Source organism: Sceloporus undulatus, chromosome 1 (genome assembly GCF_019175285.1).
Source record: "Sceloporus undulatus isolate JIND9_A2432 ecotype Alabama chromosome 1, SceUnd_v1.1, whole genome shotgun sequence".
Lineage (NCBI taxonomy): Eukaryota > Metazoa > Chordata > Lepidosauria > Squamata > Phrynosomatidae > Sceloporus > Sceloporus undulatus.
This window is the reverse complement of record NC_056522.1, coordinates 221,274,283-221,297,254: the sequence shown is the minus strand read 5'-3', so window position 1 is coordinate 221,297,254 and position 22,972 is coordinate 221,274,283. Positions and strand designations below refer to the sequence as shown.

Below are 22,972 nucleotides of genomic sequence, written 5' to 3'. Positions count from 1 at the left end.
CATTGAATGTTGCTTGGTACACTCATTATCAGTTTACTTCTACACAAAAGAACCCCAGATCTTGCTCTTTGCAAAAAAAAAAAAAAAAGAAAAAAGCAGTACGTACGGTGGAAATGTGTCGTTGTGTTTCCCGAACACGTCTCATTTCAGGTGTATCCAGGACAAACGCTGCTTTACCTTGTACTTGTTTCCGGAAGCTATCAGAATAGAGGACCTGACAAAAGGGGAAAGGGCCAGTAAGTGTAGGCCGGTTAATTACAGAAGAGAGTGAAGAAAGATTTTATATGGAAGGCATAAGAAATGAGCAATGTATGAAGAAGTCCTGAAGAGAGATGCAAACAGTGAGTGTTAATTATGGATGTGCATGTGAGAGGAATATGCCTCAACTGTAGTTTAATAGGCATAAATGTATGTTGGCTTTAAAATACTGTTGTGAATGGAAGAAAAATATTTTTCATATAATGCATAATATTGAAAACAATGGAGTGACAAATTTCCATATCTCACCCCTCTAATTTTAGAACATGTATCAGGATAAAGATTATGGTCAAGAAGCCATAGGCATAAAAATCAGGATCACTACACTTTTTAAGCTGACCTTCACCTTCACCCTTCATCACCACTTGCATGACTCAGTATCAAGTAAATTTGATACTAGAATGAACTACTCAAAGGACATTTGACCAGGCCCTCCCAGCCATGATTAAGCAATCTCAATTTCCCGCTACTAGCATTTCTGTCTTTCAGGGAAATACTTTTGGCTGGGGACCAAACATCTCTTTTTTCTCTAAGTGGTTAGCAAAGACAGGGCAGAATTCTGTCAATGCCTCTCCATCTTTCCTACTAGGGTCAAGAGCAGACCTTCTAAAGATGATGGTAAGATCCTAAAGCCAATTCAGCTGAAACCCAGTACCTAGAATGCCCTTCCCCACAACACAAGATTAAACAGACCACAACACTGGGAGAAACTACTCTTGGTAGCCCAGTCCCAACAAGAGGCAGTTACCACACTCAATACTAGCTGAATTTCTAAAATATCTATGAAGGATAGCGCCATGTAAAATGCATCTAAAACAGGAATAGACAGCTTGGAAAGGTAAACTTTGGAACTTTCCACTTTGTCCATCCCTGACCTAAGGGCTACAAAAGCATAGTGGGTTTTTTTAGGCCTGAAGTGGGATATTGCACGAAGATGTCTATCAAACTTCTTAAGACCTTGGTAAGGTAGCACCTCCAAAGAACCACTGGAAATGAGTAAGCAAAAGCTTTAAGGATCCATCCTTTACCATACATCCTACCTTAGATTCTTCCAGGTCAGCACTTGTTTAGAGAGTAAAGCAGTGTAATTTAGTTAGCAATGGTGTCAATTCATACTTTCACCCTACCCCTACCAAATTTCTAAACACAGGATAAATTGATTCATTCTTTTTCTTCAAAACTCAAACGTTTTAATTTCTATCAATGTTATTAATAATCAGCTTGTGCCTCTGACACCCAATAAGCTGAAAGATATTTCTGCCTGATCTCTCTGGCTCATACAAATTAAAATGACACCCATTCTGCACTGTTTTCCATATATCTACAATCTTGAAAGAGAAGAGCGTGTGGATGTGTTTGCTTTACACTGGCCCAAGGAAACAGAAGAAAATGAATGATCAGTATTTCACTTCCAAAAGCTTTACTTTATATAAAAATTAAGCATGAATTACATTAAGTGGAATATAGGCTGGGGAGATACAATGTTCCTCAAAAACAGGAGCTGAATCAGGAAAGGCACTAAAAGACACCAAGGGGAGGTTGTAATCTGGAGATAGGGACCTGTGCTGTACACAGCCCAAATTCTTCCATACCTCTGCTGTGATGGCCGTTCCCATAGATTTCACCCACAACATCAGCAGCACCACAGTTCGGAACTACAGCTGCCAGAGCTGCTGCTCCCAAAACTCTGTTTTAAATGACACCCTTCTGTAAAATGCTGAATTGATACAAAGATCCCCACTCCCCTCCTAAATTCTCAGTTTAGGTCCACACTAGGGGCAGCTTCACAGATCCCATTATGAAAGTGGAGCTGACAAATAAATTCAGAAGTGTGTGTAATTGAAGCACCCATGAATTCACATTCTTAGCCAACCCACATTCCATGTTGGATGAGGGTGTCTGCCTGTGTGTTGTTGTTTTTAATGCTGAATCCACTTTCAGCAAGAGCAACTAGGGTATGCAGAATAGTCGTCCAAGTATGGTGCAGGTGCCATACAGAAGAGAACAAAGTATATGGAAAACCAGACAATATTTTGACTGTATCTATGCTGTCTCTCAGGATCAAGACATTTACTACAACTTGCTTCTTTCTGAGCCTGCTGTGGGGAACCAAAGTTTCTATTTATGTAGAATACAGGCAGTTGAAAGAAAAGAAAAAGAAAAAAAAGGGGGGGGGAGAGACAATCTAAAATCATTTCAGTACAAACCATATATACAGTTAATTCAATATAGTATCATATTAACTTTTTAATTACTGTTAAGCTGTTATTTGGGGGCAACAATTATTTTAAAATCTTTACACTGGTTCTAATGTAAAAAGTAGGAGTGAGGTCAATTAGAAGCATATACATAGGTGATATTTTAGTATTTTAACGGTCAAAATATACTTGTAATGATATTAATAAAGTTAATCATTGGGCAACGTTTTTAAAATCGAGTATAGAAAGAAGTTCATTTATGGGTGTTAAAAAGATATATATTTTAGATTATGGATTTGCCCTCCTGAAAAATACCGCGCTAATGTTTTCTTGATTGCGTCTAGCTCTCTCCATCTCTGGAGTGACAGGTGTCGGGGTTCCTTTTCCCAGGCTTTCTTTGTACAAGACCTACACAGCATACAAGAAAGTGTCCAGAAATCAAAAATTAGATCAATGTTGGAGAACCACTGTGTTAAGTTGTGTTACTGTTTAATCATACTCATCATGGCATGTGAGCATTAAAAAAAAATCAAGAAAGTGGTTAAAAAGTTATTGGATTAAGTAAAAGAAGAAAAAAGAAATAAAGAATAAAATGTTTTAAAAACAGGGAAATAAAAATAAAACAAGAGGAGTGGTTTCTTTGGGACTATGTAAATAGGGAACACTGAGATAAATTAGATGTAGGACCAGGTTGATCAAGTATGTTATTTAAAAAAAACCCAACAACCAAAAATCATTTTATTGCTCTTTCAATATTAAAAAAAAGCTTTATTTTTATTTCAGTACCAAGCTAACGTTTTCTTGATTGCGTTTGGCTCTTTCCATCTCTGGAGTGACAGGTGTTGGGGTTGCTCGCCCCAAATTTTCTTTGTATAAAACCTAAGTATTGTAAAAAATATATATTCCAAAAATGAAAATACAAATAAATAAAACAATAATTTCAGAAAAAAATAATAATGGTGGAAAGGACTAGGAATAAAAAGAGAAAAATTGATAATAGTGAAAACTGTATAGTGCTCAGTGTAAAACTGATAGATCAAAAGGTTGTGAGCTTTCCTGTGTATATTTTCTCTTGCTAGACCATACAGGAGCTCATCTTTCCTTAACTATAGTTATAATCCTCCACACCATTGCCTGAGCATAGGGATGCTTCCAGGGGGTTCTTCATACTTCCCGTGGAAAGGCATTATGCACCTAGTCTATCTCTGCCTCCTTAACATTTTTTAATGGTCAGAAAAACATGGAAAGGTTATAAATAGAAAACAACCATGTCTGGCACTCCCTGTATTATTTATGTGTTTTTGGCAAGGTGACTGCAAGACAAAAGTCTTGTCTGAAAGCACCCTCAATCTCATTGAAATTCAAAGTGTGAAGGATTGCCTTTTCCATTTGAGTCTCCCTGTCTCTAGTGTGACTCACTCATTTCTTTGAGAAACATACATAACTTATGAAAAATACACTACCAGGAATTTGTTCCAGTACGAATGCATTGATAAAGAAAAAAAATCCAAGGAGCAAGATGTATAAGAGTGAACGAAGCAAGTAAAATAATTAAAAGGAAACATATTCATGTAAAGATGCAGACTCTATCCAGTTGGCAACATCCATAACTTTGTACCATGGCTGTTCTCAGGGAAGTCCCCAAGAGTAAAATCACAGTCCAGTTGTCACAGTCATGTGTATCACATTTGTTACTTAAAATATATGCCTTAGGGAAATCACTTGGGTAATTTATTTTTCACATCAGTGTTGCTTCACACAGTTCCACAAAATGTCTGATACTTAATTTTAGCATCTTCATTTGTCCATGTTAAGATGCTGTAAGAAACTGGGCATGGGTGGAGACTCTTAGGCTTATAGCTGCTGAAGCCCCTGAAGAAATTTGCAACATTACAAAAATACATGGGGGATAGAACCCAGGAATGAACAGGTAGCCCAAGCAACAGAGAATGAAATATATAAACTGCAAATGAGGGACAAGCAAGGAAGTGTCAGGCAAGAGTGAGAGTAAGGTATTCTTAGTGCAAAGATTGATGAAGATCCGGCAAGCATTGTTTCCTGGATGTTTGTGGAGATAACAGAACTAGGAGGAAGATTGGTCAAAGAGCTAAGAAAGGGTACTGTGAAGGATTTCACCGGTACAATTAATTAGTGCTTCCTAGGACATGGTGAAGGTTGGGAGAGATTTTTGCTTTCTCAAGGTTTGCAGAAATACTAAAGTAATGGACTTTTTCACAGATGTATAGGTTTCTGCTCAGGAGCCAATGTGCATCCCACTATTGGGAGAGACATGAAAGTTTTGTTTCGGATGCAATATCAGACATTTAGCAGTTCCCTCCCACCTCTCTGGAAGTAATGAATCATTGATGCTAAGCTCCTTTTAACACTGACTGTGAATTGATAGCTATATTAGAGTCCTTCCTTTAAAATTCTAGTGTCAACAAAGGATCAATTTAAAAAGGAATAGCACTGAAGATGTTGTATTGCATTTTCCTTTTTGAATGTTCTCTCCTTTGCTCTGACATCAACAAATGAGTGGCATACTTAAGTGAATATAATCACAATACAGTCGGCCCTTCTTATACACGGATTTTTTATACACGGATTCAAGCATACACGGTTTGAAAATGTTCCAAAAAAGTATAAAGTTACCTTGATTTTCCATTTTTTATAAGGGACACCATTTTGCTATGCCATTACATTTAATGGGACTTGAGCATACACGGATTTTGTTATACACGAGGGATCTTGGAACCAAACCCCAGCGTATAACAAGGGTCCACTGTACAATGCTGATTGAACATCACTCTTCACCAAAGTAAGCACTTTTGATTGAAGTTGTTTTTTCTATTATTAAATTATTCTTTATACATTCATTCCCACAGGCTTTATGTCAAGAAATAAATTATATGGTCCAGGATATACAGAATCTGCCTGGATAAGGTCTTACAGTAATCATTTCAAAACTATCATTTCAAACCCTTTAAATTCTATGGTTAAAATATTAATATTGTCAGGTTTATTTTATGCATAAGGATCAGGATTTTAATTTAAAAAGAGAGAATAATTTAGGTATTAGAGGAAGAAGTTTCTGTAATTTGTTAGGATGTTATTTTTTAAAATTCTTTTTAAAAACACATTTTAAAAATATACCGAGCTAATGATTTCCTGATTGCGCTTGGCTCTCTCCATCTCGGGAGTGACGGGTGTAGGGGTACCTTTCCCCAGTCCCTCTTTGTATAAAACCTACAAGGTATAAAAGGGTAACAAGTATTCATATAACGGCAATGATTACATATACATTTTATCAGTTTACTATGTTAATACTTGAATTGCACCAGCTTTCAGAGAAGCTAGCTGGTTGTTGATTTGTGTCATCTACAACAAGAGACCTTCAATCAACATCCATATAGGGAAATAATGTAGTAAGAATGAGAAGGTTGAAAAGGTAGATAAGGCAAACCAAACACAGAGTTTTCTGAAAAATAAAAAGATAGGAGTAAGTCAATCCAAGTACTGATATGTTACAGCTAAGGTAGCAAAACGAGTTAAAAGGGTAGGAGTTTTGTGTTAAGATGTGAATGGGTACTATTTTAGGTTAGAGAACATGAATTTTTAACTACACATTTAATGTTATGTTAAACCATTCCAATCTTTTTCTCCCTTCTTTTTTTGAATACCGAGCTAATGTGTTCTTGATTGCGTTTGACTCTCTCCATCTCAGGAGTGACAGGTGTAGGGGTACCTTTCCCCAGTTCCTCTTTGTATAAAACCTACGGGATACAAAAGAGTATCCAGAAATCACAAAATAGCAGTGATGATGAATAAATATTAATAGCCTTTAATGATGTTAATACTTGGATCACACCAGCTTCCAATAAAGCTAGCTGGCTGTTGATTTCAGTGTCATCTGAAACAGTTATATGCTTAAATCAACAGCCATGGAAGAAAAATAATCTAGTAGGATGAGAATGTTGGAAAGATAGAAAATAAAAGATGACATTCTTTTCTGAAAAATAAAAGGAGTGAGTCAAATCCTAATACTACAATGTTAAATCTTAAGTAGGAGAGAACGTTGCAAAGGGTATTGGTACTAATTTTTTTTGTTAGAAAGTATGGATTATGAACACATCTACATCTTATTGTTAAAAGTTCAGGAATTTATTTATTTTTTTGTTCTTCTTCTGAATACCGAGCTAATGTGTTCTTGACTGCGTTTGACTCTCTCCATCTCAGGAGTGACTGGAGTCGGGGTTGCTTTCCCTACATTTTCTTTGTACAACACCTGCAGGACAGAAGAGCAGCCAAATAAGCCAGTAATAAATAAAATACTGTGTTTATTTTGTTGAAATGTTATAATGATTTTAATTTGGATGCAATTATTTTATAAAGTATTTGTGTTAATGGTTTTACAATAATCATAAAGCACTTTTTTAATCCTGAAAAAAACAAGGGCTAGTGTCATTTTTTTTGCATCTATGTATAAAATGCATAGAATACAAAACAGTCAAGCTGGTAAGAAAAGAAGTTATATTTGGGAAGGAATTTCAATGTGATGTGGGAAGGAAAGATTAAATAATCTCAGAATGTGATATAGTCCTGCAGTAAATAATAATAGCCAAAGTTTAGGGTTTCAAAAAGATGTAAATTCACTTGCAAGATGTAGTTGAGATGGGAAGAAAAAGTTAATTCATAAGGCAAAAGAGAATTAAAGTGACTGTTTCCCAGATGTACCGAGCTAAGTATTTCTTGGTTGTGTTTGACTCTCTCAGTCTCTGGAGTGACAGGAGTTGGGATTCCTGTCCCCAGTGTTTCTTTATATAGGACCTGTAGGATGAAAAGGTGGTACAAAAATTGAAATAGCAAATGAAACAACAATTAATGAAGAAAAATAAAAGAGAAGAAGGTCTTAAACCTCCTGGGTATGCTTTCACAGTGCTACATGAGAGCTTGTCCATGTCATATTTCCACAATATGTTTCCTGTGGTTTTTTGCTTTTTCCATCCTATTACATAGCATATATGGGTGGGTGTATATAATACACACAGTACAGACTCAGTCAGATACAGGCAGTTTTTATTCATACAGATTCCATGGAGGGGATTGACAAACATGTTCAGCATCCCCATTGCAATTAAGGGCACTTAAAAAGACTTTGTGGATGTGTGGATCATACCCAAGGGACTAAGAAACCCACTAAGTTAGCATGACAGAAAGTCTGGTGCTCAGTATGAATTTGAAAGTTCTGAGGGTAAACTTTAAATTTACATGGCAACTTTGTGAAGTCTATGTGTTTGTGTTTTTGTGTACAGTCGGCCCTTCTTATACACAGATTTTTTATACATGGATTCAAGCATCCACAGTTTGAAAATGTTCAAAAAAAGTATAAATTTCAAATATCACACCTTGATTTTCCATGTTTTATAAGGGACACAATTTTGCTATGTCATTATATTTAATGGGACTTGAGCATACAAGGATTTTGTTATCCATGGGGGATCTTGGAACCGAACCCCAGCTGATAACAGGGGTCCACTGTATGACTTTTTCCTCATCAGTATGACTTCTTTTAGGTTTTCCATTTTCAAGATTCATCATAGTTATTGTGATTATTACTTAATACCAGACACATTGTGGCAGTCAACTTGTAAAAGAAGTTTCCCTTTGCCATGTTAAAATAATGCAAGAGTTAGCCAAGAAAGAAACAAAAAACCACTGTGAAAGATATCACAACTGAAAATCCCCTAGGCAGAAATATAACATATTTGTCAGTTTACAATATTGCAGTTTGGACCAAACGTGAATGGTTGAACCTAGTTAAAATTGTGTATGATGTACATTTTTCCAGTGTCTTATTCTGGAATGTAAAATTATTTATTGGAGACGATTTTCTCATTAATTTTGGATTGATTCATTTTTTAAAAATATACTGTGCTATCCTTTTTTTAAACCCAGGAGGAGATTTTTGACCATACACTTTTAAAAATGCCACACAGAAATAAATAGGGTTTTTTTTTTAAAAAAAGGTCAAAGTGATTTAATAACAAGAAAGGATTGGGGCACTGAGAAAAATGCTTTAACATGGTCAGGATGATGAACTTTAAAATTAGGGTGGGAAAGTATAAATAAATTAATTGCAACATTGAATGTGGTCACTGGGTATTTTAATAAGTTGCTTACATGAAATTAACCTCTAAGGGATATTAAAATGTTAATTTTGATGGGGTCAGTAATGAACTTGATCATATTATCATGATCAAGTTAGGCCTAAATCCTATTGGTAGCCTCATGTAAAATTCAATGAGTCTGGTTTAGTTAGGAATAAACAATAGGAAGATTCAAGTCCTAGTCTTATTGAATGAATGCAGCTTGTATTCCTGAGATAACATTCAATGCCAAGAAATATACATTTTAGCCTCATCACCAACAGTGCAACCCTATGAATATCTTTTCAAAGAAAAGTTCCATTAACTTCAACAGAATTTATTCTCAGAATGTAGTTTGGGGCCTTAGGCTCCATATTGGAAAGAAGATGCATGGGTGAGTAAATAAATCAAATGAATGTATGTTAAGATCTATGTCATTTAGTTCAATTTGCTATATGTAAAAGTACATACAGGATTGGACCCTCATGTTCAGCATTAAAGTAGGAAAGAATCTGATCCAATTAAAGACACAGTGAAAGAAAATACAACATTTGTTTTGGATTTAAGGTATAGTATTCTTTGTATAGTACTATTCTTGTTGTATGCCTTCTTGTTATTTCCAATTTATAGAGACCCTAAAGCCCCATGGGGTTTTCTTGGCAAGATTTGTTTAGAGGAGATTTGCCTTTGCTTTCCTCTGAGAAAGTTTAGTATTACTTAAATAAGCTAAAAATTAAATAATTACCAGTGAAATCAAAATAAAGTAATATCACATTAAAATTAATTTTGGGTATATTGAAAGAGAGGCACTTCTCAGCCTCGTTGATTTTAATTAAACAAGAGTTAAATATTTAAAGTTAAGGTTGCTCTTTTACTGAAATAAAAGTCATGTAAAAATCTTAAATTTGGCTAGATTGCCTCCTATCTACAATTACTACCAATACAAGCTTGGAGTAAGCTTAACACCATTTAAGTAATAAAAGGACAGGGAAGGTGGAGAAGTGGTCACCAAATGATTAATTCAATTTCTAAAATTACGTCAAATTATAAAAATGAATGTATTTTTGTTACTAAGAACAAGTTAAGTAGGGTAGTGGTTAATTACATATTTAATCAAGTTAAAAGGGTACTTTTAACTATAAAAATACCGAGCTAAAGTTTTCTTGATTGCGTTTGATTCTCTCCATCTCAGGAGTAATAGGTGTAGGAGTCCCAGCCCCTAAATTCTCTTTGTACAACACCTGTACAACAAGGAAGTGTCAAAAATACTGTAATTAAAAAAACATTTTTAACTGGCAAATATTAAAGCACATGGTCACTGTAGAGACTGAAATTTGCTGGTTTTCTTTATGACATTTGAAAGAAAAATAAAAAATCCCAACAAAATACAAAAGCCTCCCTCTCACAATTCAAGGTGTTATTTAAAAAAGTTCAAGATCAAATAGTAGGTTGACTTTAAATATCAATAAAATATGCATACAGATCCAATCTAACACTGGTCTCACACAATTTATTCTACTGTTGTTTTGAAGCTAGGAATACTTGCCCCATTGCTGGTTCTTCACCCTCTTACTTTTTATTGTCACAAAAAGGTGAAATGAATAACCAGCCAGAGCAAATGGGCAGACAACAGCAGCTGCTGGAGGGGATGTAATCTCTGGCCATTTGTCCAGAGAGCCCATTGATCCCATTTGGGTTTAGTTAACTATAGTCTGTATTCCACCACAATCGGTCTTTAAACAGAGGCTGGATGGCCATCTGTCAGGGATGCTTTGATTTAGATTTCCTGCATGGCAGGGGGTTGGACTAGATGGCCCTTGCAGACTCTTCCAACTCTATGATTCTATGATTCTGGACCTGACTACAAAAGCATATGTGCTCTTGGAATCCTTTTCTTGCCAGCTGCCAACAAAAGATGGATAGACAAGAATCACAAAGAAAAAAGTAGGCACTAGTCTTGTTCTTCACCATCTTTTTCTCCCACTTAATGCAAAAAATAAAATCAAACAAACAAACAAACAAAAAAGACACCGTAAGAGAGAAAAGTAGGTACCAGAAAAGTGATGATGAGATCTAGTGTATGTTTGTGAGAAAAGTGCTGGAAATGTGTGGTCAGATCACTGCATCTGCTGCAGTGCATTGCAGGAATTTATGGTGAACATACTCTCTATGTTATGTAAGGAAAGGAATAATAGTACAGGTGACTGGAATGTATATAGGGCTATTTGTGGCAGTTTATTCCTCAAAATGTGGTTTAAATTCAAGGGTTTTTTGTTTTCTTGTTGAAAATTACAAACTCCCAGTTTTGTTCAGATAGTGTAATACATTTTCAGAGCTCATATTTGCCATAAAAGATCATAACTAATGTAAGTAATATACAGTGGACCCTCCATATCCAAGGATTCTGTATTCATTGATTCAACCATCCATGGTTTGGATTTTTTTTTTCATTCCAATAAGCAAACCATGATTTTACCACTTCATATAAGGAATACCATTTTACTAACACGGTATATATAAATGGGACTTGAACATCCATGGATTTTAGTATCCATGGGGGTTCTGGAACCAAATCCCAGTAGATACCAAGGGCCCACTGTATTGTGACCATTCATAGGGGAAACATATTAGCTTTTTTATTTTAATTTTGCACTGCACCAACACATGGATGCCAAAAGTTATTAGAGGCACTTCCTGTTATAAGGAGATAAGGGAATTTACTTTGAATATCATTTGCTTTAAAACAAATATTATTAGCTTATTAGAGGAGGGGCAAGGAGAAGAAAAGAATATACTGAGTGAAAAAGAAGACCGTTAAATATCACCACAGAACTGAAATCATTAGTGCTTTCATGTTCCACTTCAGTGGAACAATCACAGTGATTTTAGTGATGTGATTAAAATCATGAGGCTTGATATTCAAAGTCTCGTGGAAGGATTAAAATAATATATATTTAGCAGGGGTTGATGGTTGGTTAAAAGGATTTATATAGAGATGGTTCACAATATACCGAGCTAATGTTCTCCTGATTACGCTTCACTCTCTCCATTTCTGGGGTGACAGGAGTTGCCATTCCTGTCCCCACATTTTCTTTGTAAGCCACCTGTAAAGGTACAATAAAGGATCCAAAAAAGAAAGACACCAAGAAGTAGACAAAATAATTGTGGCTTGGTTGTGACTAGTACTATCTAGTTTTAAATCCCATGCTTGAAGTAGTACAGAAAAGTAAAAGAAAGTTTAGCATAGTTAGATTATTTATCAAATGTGTGAATGAAAAAGAAAGTCAAAGTAGCAAGTTAAGAGAAGCATGTGTGTGGAATGGATAGTGTTAATTTCATTGAAGACCACGTGTATAGTTTGTCACAGCTTTTTAAAATTATTTTAATGATATGAAGTTGTGGAATTAAGATTAAAGAACATCAGAAAGGGGAATAAGTCAAGGAATAGAATAGAATGAAGCGAATGGAAGTTAGGATGTTAATTTTTGAAGATGAGTTGTTAAGGTAATTTTGATTCCATTGAGAAATACCGAGCTAATGTGTTCTTGATTGCGTTTGACTCGCTCTATCTCTGGAGTAACCGATATTGGAGTTCCTTGCCCTGTGTTCTCTTTGTACAAAACCTGCAGAATACAAACACCCATGAAGTTGAGAAGAAGGCTGCGATCCTCTCACAAAAATTCACATACAATATAGAATGTAGTTCAGACATGCCTGTGGTATGTTAATATATGGCATATTAATACTGTGTAGGAATACAAAATTGTTGGAGATGTTTCTATTATATTTTCAAAGTTTGGCTTTTTGGAGAACCCAACTCCTGGAAACACCTTTCTTGACAAAAACGTGTTATAGTTTGCTGTTGCTGTTGAGAATTCACTTTCAGTTTTACACCTGTATTTCTCTCACAAACTTTGGTCTGAGCCATAGTCCAGGCCCTAGAGTATAGGGCCAAAATCTAGTAACCAAAGCTGTAGGCCTGAGATTTGAGCACTACACAGTTTCAGACTTTTGCCAATTCATTTAGTTTTGATTTTAGAAAAAAAATAAAATAAAAAGAGCATCAAAATTATTGCCCACTTAAAAAAAAAAGCAAAAGCAAAAATCAAACCACCACATATTCAAAGTCTTGCTTAAAAAAAAAGAGGGAGTGACACAGCATTTAGTAAAAATGTCATAAAGCAATTGATGTCAATGAAGTTAGAAATCAGAAAACGTAGTGCCTGACTTGAAGACTGGATTATGGAAAAATGAATTTTAAAAACAATTAGTATTGCAAAGAGCCTAGGGGAAAGGAGATGAGGCAGAGGTCAAGAGAGGAGAAAATAATACTTGTTGGTATGGCTTCATAGATCCTTGAAAATTGTCCCTAAATGTTTTCTTACTGAAACACTGGAGTTTATCACACAGGAGACTAAGTGTCTAAATCCTGTGCAAAATTAGAATTTAAATCTAGGACACATCCGCAAAAGCAGGATCGTTTTCACACTCATGAGGGGCATTGAGCGTTAATGCCAAAATAAACTGCACAGAAAGTGGACATCGGCCATTTTTTACTTTCTGGAGAATCCTCAAAGTAAAAAGCAGCTGATTTTGTCCATTTTCTGGGCGGTTTATTTTTACTTTAATGCTGAATGCCCACGACGTTGTGTGGAAAAGATCCCACTTTGGGGGGATTTTTTCACTTTGTGTATACGTTAATACGTGACATTGTATGAAAATGATCCTGCAAGATTTCCCTGTTTTAAATCCCGTTTTTGCACGGAAAACCCCCATGTGATAAACTCCACTGATAACAATCATGATTTTAGTGGCTGCATTTATGACAAAAGAAGAATTTCCTTGTTCTTCAACCAGATCTACAGAATAGTATTTTATTCACTAATGACATAAACTATAACATGTTTCTCATTTTACTAAAGTGCAATAATCCATCTGTTCAGAATGTGGCCCAATAAGATCTGATAACATTACTGGGCAAAGCAGAAGACTGAGTTAAATAATGTACAGTAAATTGTTTGGAATTTCAAACAAAAGGATAATCAATAACAGATGTTCAAGCTTCAAGTACCATGTTGGCCAAATTACATCTGAAGCCTACTGAGAATTAGTTTATCATGACCTATTATATTAGTATTTCAAATAAATGAATGAATCTAAATAAATAAATACAGGCGCCACAACCTGCAGTTAATTAAGCCAACTAGTAGGCATAGATAAAATGGATTTTATTTTGGTCAGTGGCCAAAATACCTATCGTCACTGTCTAAGCAAAATCACGTTTTATGTGCAACTGCGGCTACTATTCGCAAGCCTGGTCTTTTCCAATAGGTCAGTGAGGCAACCTGGTTTATGAAGGTACCAGATTTTGGGGTACCATTATAAGGAAGCAAGCTGTGAATTGTTTTATTTGTTGAACTACCCCATACATAGTGTTTATTTGTATTTCACGGCTTCATCAGCCAAGATTTCATTTTTTATCAGTCTCTGAGTCTTAAATTTGTCTTTGTATTCTCCTCTCAAGCTATAAGTAGTTGTCAAAGCTATTGGAGGTTAAAATGGAATAATACTAGAGAAATGCCCTTTTAGGTATGAAGATTGGTAATGATAGCCACAGGTTAGCAAGGGAAAGAAAAAACTGTTTAGTAAAATCAACAGCGGCACACCGTTATGGTTCAGCTCACACACAAATGAGCGTAGAAAATATCAGCCACTACCGAGCTGATGTGCTTCTGTGTCTCCTTCACACGTTTTACTTCAGGAAGATCAGATATGGGAATTCCTTTTCCAATTTGTTCTTTGTACTTAATCTAAAAAGTTGTATACAGTTCAGAAGAAACAAGACAAAACAAAAATGACTTACATTATGTACAACAGAAGACACAGTATTCATGTCACACAAGAGAACAAATACCATTGAAAGTTTACATATTTTGGGGAGCTAAAACATTGCATACACCCATGTGGAAAAGTCCTCCCCAAGACTGTGCTGAAAATTAGCAAATATTCCTGCAGAAACATTAAGCGTTATATCTTGCAGCTCAGTCAACAATTAGATATCAGTGGAAGGGCTGCCAATCCAAACCCACAAATGTTTGTATTGTATTTTTTTTAGGCTTAGATAAATAAATATAAGATTATCTTAGTTTAGCCCACAGCATGTGTATCTCAGCCACTATCTAACGTCATGGGCAGGGGGTACTATTGTTCCAGTGTTTGCCTTCTGTGTTTTCCCTCAGGTTGGTCACTGTGGAAACCTAATGCTAGATGAGCTAGCCTTTGTTCTGATCCATTGGGGCTCTTTCTATGTGGCTGAAGATGCACTTGTAAAATATCTTTTATATTTCTAAAATTCACTGCAAAGCATCTCAGTGGAAGCACCTGACTGACTCCACTTTATGTTTATTGACAATGCCAGGGTGGTGTTGATAGCCAGAACCATATGTTCATGCAAGCACTTCTGCTACAGACCCATCCTGTTTAGGAGAGCATCCTAGTCTTTTCCTTTAAGTATTGCCAACAGAACCTGAAGTCATACACCAGTGCTCCAGAAGTTCAGCTGCAAACAATGAGCTTTGTATGCATATCATTCATATGCATGAACAATAAGGACATCTCATTGAAACATGAAACATTACATCACTCAGATGATAGGGATGGAGCCTTTGCATACAAGAACCCTTCTGTTTGTAGTGCTGTGATTGAATTGAGGTCAGAATAGTGGTTGGATCCAGAATTAGCTAGACTTATTCAAAAATGAACCTTATGTTATTCGTCATATATTTAAGACTTGTGACTTCAATGGGTCATCTCTAGTTTGAAAAACTCTGGATTCAATCCTATAGAGACATAGTAGTCTCAAATATCGATCTACCTTATCTAGAAAGTATAATTTGCCATGATCTTACGACAGTGCCTAAATGCTACTGAAATCAGTGGCACAAATTAGTCAGAATTAATTTGTCCCTCTACTGCAGTGAGGTTTAGTCAAACATTAGCTGGATTGGTTTGAAGACTGCAAATACAAATATACTAGATTAAACTGTGTATTTTTATAATGCAATAAAATAGATCTAGGTATCCCTAACTTTCAAATAAATAATATCTCTAATTATTATTTATAGACATTTTAAAAGAGCATCCTATTCTATCCAACATGGGTGTAGATACATATACAACATTAAATAAAAGCACTGTTTTATCTCTTTTTTTAACAAACTGTAAAAAAAGGAAAGCAATACATTGAATACAGTATACTACATTCAAAACAACAAACTTGTTAAAAAAAATCTCCTACCGTGGATGCTAGAGGAAAAGAGAAAGACAAAACAGAGATAACAGGAAAGGAAATATACTAAAGAAAGAGAAAAATTCTTTAAAATTCGTGAGCTTTAAAATATTGTAACTATATTTGCTGTCATCAACATTTGGGAAAAATTAAAAAGTGAATATAGCTACTATCTGCATGTCATCAGATGAAAAACATTAGTTGAACATTAGAGAATGTTAATAGTTAATTTTTTCCTAATGTGAATAACATTTTAGATATGAAAGTAAAAGATAACTAGAAAACTAGTTAGCAAATTATGTTTTGATTAATGATGAAAGTCATTGCCTTTTCACATTAATTGAGAAAGTTTGTGTGTTATGCCAGAAGTGTTGTTAGGCTCAAGTGAAGTAGATGAAGTTTTATGAGATGGAACAGCTCAGGTCAACGTGTTAAAAAAAATCCATTGGTTTTTGTACCGTGCTTATTGCATCCTGGGTTTGTTTAATTCTCTGCATCTCAGGTGTCTTTTCAATAGCTGTTCCTGTTCCAATATCTTCTTTATATAAAATCTTAACCAAGACAACAAAATTGAGCATAGGAAACAACATTGTCACTTGCTACATACAGAAGGACTACACAAAAAGTGGAGACTCAAATAGCAAGAAACCTCTGAATTCTGATTGGGTCATTATGACAGATGCATTCACATATGAATCATGCCCATTGTGTCAGGACAGATTGATTAGAATTAATAATAATAAATGGTTGAAATGGAAAAATAAGCCAATTCCCACTACTCTTAGTAGTACTGTACTCAATAGTTTTCAATCGTTCAAAGAATTCAGTAGTTCAAATCTTTAGCTAATATAGAGGGGCAGAACTAGATAAAATAACAAACAGGCAGAATTTGACAAGAAGTGTATATTTGTCCAAAGAAGATTTTTAGATAATTTCTTTTGGGCTGGATACAAATATACCCATTCACTTTTTCTGTTCTGGCTACACATGCTGTGCCACATATTAAATGATGCTCTGAAAGATCACCAGTGATAGTTTCTGGAGGGATATGTGAAGGAATATAAAGGAGCCCCTCAGGCGTGATGTATCAGTCTTTGTGGCTACAAACCACAAAGACACTGATTTTAAGATAGAAATTTGTATTGTGACTTTCCACTGTTTTTGTCATCCTTCTGTAATCCATAAATAATCATGACCCGTTAAGACATCACATATTGACAATATTTGGCATCATCTTGAGACCTCCATGGTTAAAACATACTAAGAACAAAATAGCTGATTTTTTTTAAAAAAAAGACACAGCAAGTGGCTAACAATCAGCTGCCCATAAGAGATACAGCAAGCCTAGAAAACTACACATTCATAGCTGGCAGAGTCACATGACAAAAACAAGGACAGAAATTTCTTTAACACTTTGTCAGTTATGCTGGACACAACCTATTGGTAAACAAGACATTTCTTTTAAAAAGAGAGACAAATGAGCAGTGAGAATTCCACCTAATAATGACAACATTCGTAGAAAATAACAAGTTTCTGAACTTCCTCACTCTTACATACAAGGCCAAAGTGCATAATATCTTAAAAGATTTATTTATTTATTTTATATGCTGCCTTTCTACCAAACTGAATCCAAGATGGCTAATTGGATCCAAGGGAGCTAGCAGGTAGGTACTTCTCTTCCTCCTTTTCTCCAAATATCACTGCAGAGAAACAAATCCAAACTGGGATACTAATGTGGAAGAGAGGAATCCTTAACTACTTTTGCTCTGATCTGGACAATGTAAATTACAGGTGCAGCAAGTCTTCTGATCTGGATCAGGACTACATTGGGAAGCAAAGGATTAAATTACCATCCACTGTTGCTGGACCACCCACCAGTTCCATATTCAGATCAAGCCCCTGAAGCTACTTTTGATGGAGTGGAGAGACAGATATTGCTCCTAGCTCCATCTTTAAAATAACATGTAGTTTGAAATATAGATATGTAGAGTTCATGAAAAGCATCACTGGCACTCAGGAAGTTTCTCATATGTGGAAATGTCTGCAAAATCAGAGTGTAACTGTGATGATATTGCAGTGTGGTGAAATATAAGGTTACCGTGCTGAAGTTCTTCTGGTTTTCTTTAACTCGGAGGATTTCTGGTGTTTCATGTACAACCGTTACTTTTCCTTTGCTGTCTTGGAAATCATGTTGGTACCGAAGCTGTTAGGAGAACACAGGGTTTTTAAATCTTTATTGTCCTTGCAGGAGAATTTAGCCTTGCTTGTTTACTTTTTGACTTTCTAAGATGTAAGAGTCAGTAATGTCAGTATCTGTATCCTAATAGATGTGATTTATAGCATTTCAAAGGTGCTCAATCACTCTTGCACATGTGAGAATTCCAGTGGACACCTAGAAGTCGGAAATATTTCACAGAAGGAGAACCTCTCCAGTATTCCCCTCATAGCATTTTAGAAAATGGAGACTGCTATAGATGATGGATAAGAATTCTGTTTACACAATGTCTGCCCCTTCATGTTTTTGTAGGTTGGTGCTGATTCCCAAGCCATGCAATCTTTATTATTAGGGCCTGTGCTATTAGGGCTTTTATTTGCCCTGAATCCCCATTTTTCTTTCTACACCACAGAAGGGACCACAGTACTCAAAATTCCCCAGCCAGCTTGGGCACTGATTTGATCTCAGGAGCAAAATTTGTGCATATTATGCACAGATTGAGTGTACACGGGAAGAAATCCAAATGGACAATTTGTCCTCTAAATTCTGCTGAGGCAAAAATGTTTGCAGTGTTCACACAGACCATGTTTCAGATGTTTCTCTTTGATATGATTCTGTTTAAGACACAGAACCCTTCTAGCTATAATTGACTAAGTAACAGTGAATACTACCAACCATCTGTGAAAATGAAGCACAAGCCTTCACATCCTAACAAATAAACTGTTTCTACTTAAAGTCACCAAAGTCACAATCCATAGACCACTACCACCAGGAAAATAACAATTTTAGCCAATGGGCACAAATATGGTAAAAGTCCCTGGCACATTGGGGGAAAACAATTGCTCATCTCTCACATCAGATAGCTCAAGAAACACTGATATACACTATTCTCCATGTATGCTCTGTTTACTCTATGAAAGCATATTGATACACATACATACCATGCTAAAGTTCTTTTGGTTCTCTCGTACTCTCTGCATTTCAGGTGTTTCTAGAACAGGCACATAGTAAGACATGGTTCTCTCTGCATCCTCCTTATACTTTTTCTATTGTTCAAGGTGAAAGAAAAGAAAAAGATTTGCCACTATTGTAATAAGACAAATATAATGATTGTCCTAGCTTAATCAGTAGCTGGATAAAAGCACCTTTCAATGGGAAGCAAGATGAATCACTTTTTCTACATCTCACTGTATTAGTTTGAATTCAACAATGCAAAGGAAAAGCATCAAGACAATTTTTCAACTTGATTGCATTCATGATAGTGATGATTGAAGATTGATTTTTTTGAAAAAAAAGATGAGAAATAATTGTTTTTGAATCTGATATCTATGCTGTTTGTTTCATTTGTATTTTAGGTGCAATCCATAGATAGGCAGGTAGATAGATCAGTAGATATTTGCATAAGCCACAAACAATTGCAAACCATTAGTATACTGAGGTTTCAAGTATGTGTTTCTAAGACATTTTAAATTTGCATACTCAAAGGTATGAATATGACAAACATACATTTGCAAATGTGTATCATACTTGTCAGGAACTGTGCCTGGCTACTGGATCCTGTTATGTGTACACTAGCTGGTTTTCTCTCCATGTAATACACAAAATGACCCAAAGGTGAAACTAGTCAGAGAATTTATTGGAAAATGCTTGGAAAGATGGTGAATAATAATCTCATGATTTGATCAAATGAGATGCCGTAACAATCACTCCTAAGCACTCATTTGATAGTTCTAGGCCAGTGATGTCCAAACTCTGGCCTTCCAGGGGTTTTGGACTTCATCTTCCAGAATCCCAAACCATGGACCAACATGGTTAAGGCTTCTGGGAGCTGAAGTCCAAAACACCTGGAAGGTTAAAGCTTAGGAATCATTGCTCTAGGCCAATGGGCAACACAGGAGGGGACCAAGCAACCTATCCTAACTGGATCTGTTTTTCTGTGGCTACAAAACCATTATGGTTATAATCATCATCATCTTTATTTGAAGCAGTAGTAATAAATAGTAGTATGCATCTGAGAAAGTAGACTGAAGCCCATGCTGCCAACGTCTTTATTTCAGTTAGTTCCTAAGATGCTACAAGATCTCACCACATAATGATTCTACAGACTAGCATTAGTAGCAGCAGCAGTAGTAGTGAATGTGAAGTCCAGAAAGTAAAGCATTCAGATATATGGAACTTCACAGCAATGCGACATCTCATCTATGGATTTATGCAAAGGCATCATTTTTATTTGTTTATTCCCCTTATATGTCACATTTCTTCTACTGAACTGAAGCCAGAATATACCAATATTAGAAATGGAAAAAGTTGCTTTTTGGCAACAACTCCCTCCATCTCTCAGGTGTGGTCCTAAAAGGTAACTTTTCTATGTTTCGTCATACACTTGAGGTCCCAAGCAATTTACTAGGACAAGACCTGCTGAGCTTCAGAAAGTAGTATTAGTATTAGTAATAGTAGTAGTTTATTATTATTATTATTGAGAAGCATAATTTAAAATAATAGTTTTCTTTATATAAAACCGATCAACCCACCCACCCTGGCAAAACTAGCTGTAAACAAACATCATCATTACCTGACTAGAAAAGTTCTTCACGTGTTGTGCATGTATGATATCTGGAGTGTCAACAACAGTGGTATAGTTGGCCTTTTCCATTTCTGCAGACTGCTTATATTTAACCTGTTGGTGAAAGGTCACATATTGATATACATATATTTACACATACTGTATACCACTTCCTGAATTTCTCTTCCATAGGGAATTACAATGACTCAAAATCCTTAACCCCTGGCTCTTCTCACTGACCTGGCTAGCAATGTCTGTGGCATTCCTGGCCCTCATATAATCAGGCGTTTCCAGTGCGAGTGCTGTCAGGCCTCTTCCTTTGATTTCCATATCCAAAGCTCTCCTGTATTCTTTCTGTAGGTCAAAAGGAGTGATACAGATAAGACATCATGTTGGGGCATCTTTATGAAGAGTGACACTCACCCCATTTCTCCAAGGGTAGTCTCAGTGTGGTTCACCTTGCAAGCTACACATGCCAAAATGTTCTACAGGGAAGGAAAATATATTTAATGAAAGAAGAACTTAATGTTAGCAGAAAATATAAGCCTTAAATTTTAGGTTAGTAAGGCTTTATTTGAATTGATTGATTGATTGATTGCACTTATATCCTGCCTTTCTCCTAAAATGGGGTTCAAGGCAACTTGGAAATGTGAAGTAATCATGAAGCAATAAAGTATATAAAAGCCAATGTGGTGAAGTGGTTTGAGTGTTAGACCAAGACAGTTGGAAACCAGAGTTGGAATTGCTGCTCAGCCATGAAGACCCACTGACCTGGAGCAAGTCACTCCCAGCCCAAGCAGAAGGCAATGGCAAACCTCCTCTCAAGAAATCTTGCCATAGGATTACCATAATCAAAAAATGACTTGAAGGTATGCAACAACAATGAACTATAAAGATCCCAGTGCAATAATATTTTCAGATGAATGTTGTGTTAAAGCGGCAACGGAGATACCCTTTCATCCCACTGCTATTCCCATTATTATTTTAGAATCATGTTAAGGAAATGCTTTGAGTATCTGTGGGACCTGGGGTGATGCCAATAGGTCCCTATTAGTTATTTCAGATTATGAAGGATATATAAATATCACTAGAATTATCTAGTGGCATCAAATTAAAAAAAAATTGGGGCCAACTCTAAATTCATAGAGGCATCACTAGGGGGTTGTAGGGATGCGGGCTGCACCAGGTGACTCTCTAAGGGGGGTGACACCACTATTCTCCAAACATCTGACTTTTGGCAGAAATGGGCTATACCATTCTTCTGAATCCCTATAGAACACTAAAGAGATGGTATGAGTGGGGCAAGACTCAGTAGGAGGAGAAAGGAGAGCCAGGTTTTTTTTAATTAAAATTATTTTTAAATTAAATTTCAAAATTTAATTTTTTAAAAAAATTAAAAGTTAAGTTTTAAACATTTTTTTAAAAATCTTTTAAAAAAGCACATCTTACCAAAGTTTCACTTTAACCACAAGAAACTATGTACATGTAAATACATTTAGGCTGTACATATGATTTTGTATTTTAAAGGTACAAATTTAATTTGGCTAGTTTGCTATGTCACAACTATTACTGTTACATTTAGTGATATATGAGAATTATGATTTATCAGTAACATTAGAAAAAAAACTTTTATATGGGGGCTGTGACATTTAAAATGACTTTCACTATAAGGCTGGAAGCAATAGTTTGAAGAAAATATAATTGTGAATAGAAGATTGGTTTCATGCAGACATTACAATTACATTGTATAATGATGATTTCCATGGGAAGCTAAATGTGATATGCATTTTTATGCTATCCGCAGATTTTCCCTGCATGCTTCAAAACCAATTGGAGCCTATGTCCATAATTGCTTGTCAGGTTAAGATTTAAATCACATGACAATTATTTGAAAGATGTGTTCTGATACTATTCAAAGCAGCTTGCAAACAGTTGAAATATAGTTTATTCTTGTACTGTAGTTGCCCAAAGTCTAGAAGGAACAAATATTAGGAAACGATGAAGCCCCATCATGGCTTCCTCCCACATGGTTTGGTATTAATCATCCACAAATGAGGAATGCCACCATGGAGTGGGTCCACCACTGCTTAGATAATGTGAGAGGAGTCACCAAACCTTTACTCCATGAAGTGAAAAGCCTCACCTCATTCAAGATGGAAGTTGCGTTCTTTGCTCTGAGGAGATCTGGGGTCTCATCTACAATGGTGAGACCTTTACCTTTGACACCTTCTTCCAAATCTCTCCTGTATTCTTTCTAGAGGGAAGAATGGAGGGAAAAGAAGGAAAACTGAAGGAATGAAAGAA

At 35.8% G+C, this 22,972-nt stretch overlaps 1 protein-coding gene across 24 annotated transcripts in view; it reads right to left on the bottom strand.

Annotated features, from left to right (window-relative positions):
- The window catches only part of NEB (nebulin), a 215,393-nt gene that overhangs the window by 5,270 nt on the left and 187,151 nt on the right, over positions 1–22,972 (bottom strand). For 7 of the 24 annotated variants that reach the window (XM_042478209.1, XM_042478274.1, XM_042478264.1 and 4 more), the window contains 17 exons: positions 22,812–22,922; positions 20,909–21,022; positions 20,678–20,782; positions 19,047–19,151; positions 17,989–18,093; positions 16,349–16,441; positions 14,320–14,412; positions 12,133–12,225; positions 11,614–11,706; positions 9,751–9,843; positions 7,191–7,283; positions 6,649–6,741; positions 6,137–6,229; positions 5,610–5,702; positions 3,243–3,335; positions 2,772–2,864; positions 107–214 (listed from right to left, as the gene is read on the bottom strand). In XM_042478209.1, the coding sequence (XP_042334143.1) occupies positions 107–214; positions 2,772–2,864; positions 3,243–3,335; positions 5,610–5,702; positions 6,137–6,229; positions 6,649–6,741; positions 7,191–7,283; positions 9,751–9,843; positions 11,614–11,706; positions 12,133–12,225; positions 14,320–14,412; positions 16,349–16,441; positions 17,989–18,093; positions 19,047–19,151; positions 20,678–20,782; positions 20,909–21,022; positions 22,812–22,922 (1,671 nt within the window). The remainder of the gene's footprint in view (positions 1–106; positions 215–2,771; positions 2,865–3,242; positions 3,336–5,609; positions 5,703–6,136; positions 6,230–6,648; positions 6,742–7,190; positions 7,284–9,750; positions 9,844–11,613; positions 11,707–12,132; positions 12,226–14,319; positions 14,413–16,348; positions 16,442–17,988; positions 18,094–19,046; positions 19,152–20,677; positions 20,783–20,908; positions 21,023–22,811; positions 22,923–22,972) is intronic. The other 17 variants (XM_042478403.1, XM_042478421.1, XM_042478218.1 and 14 more) reach the window with 16 other exon arrangements.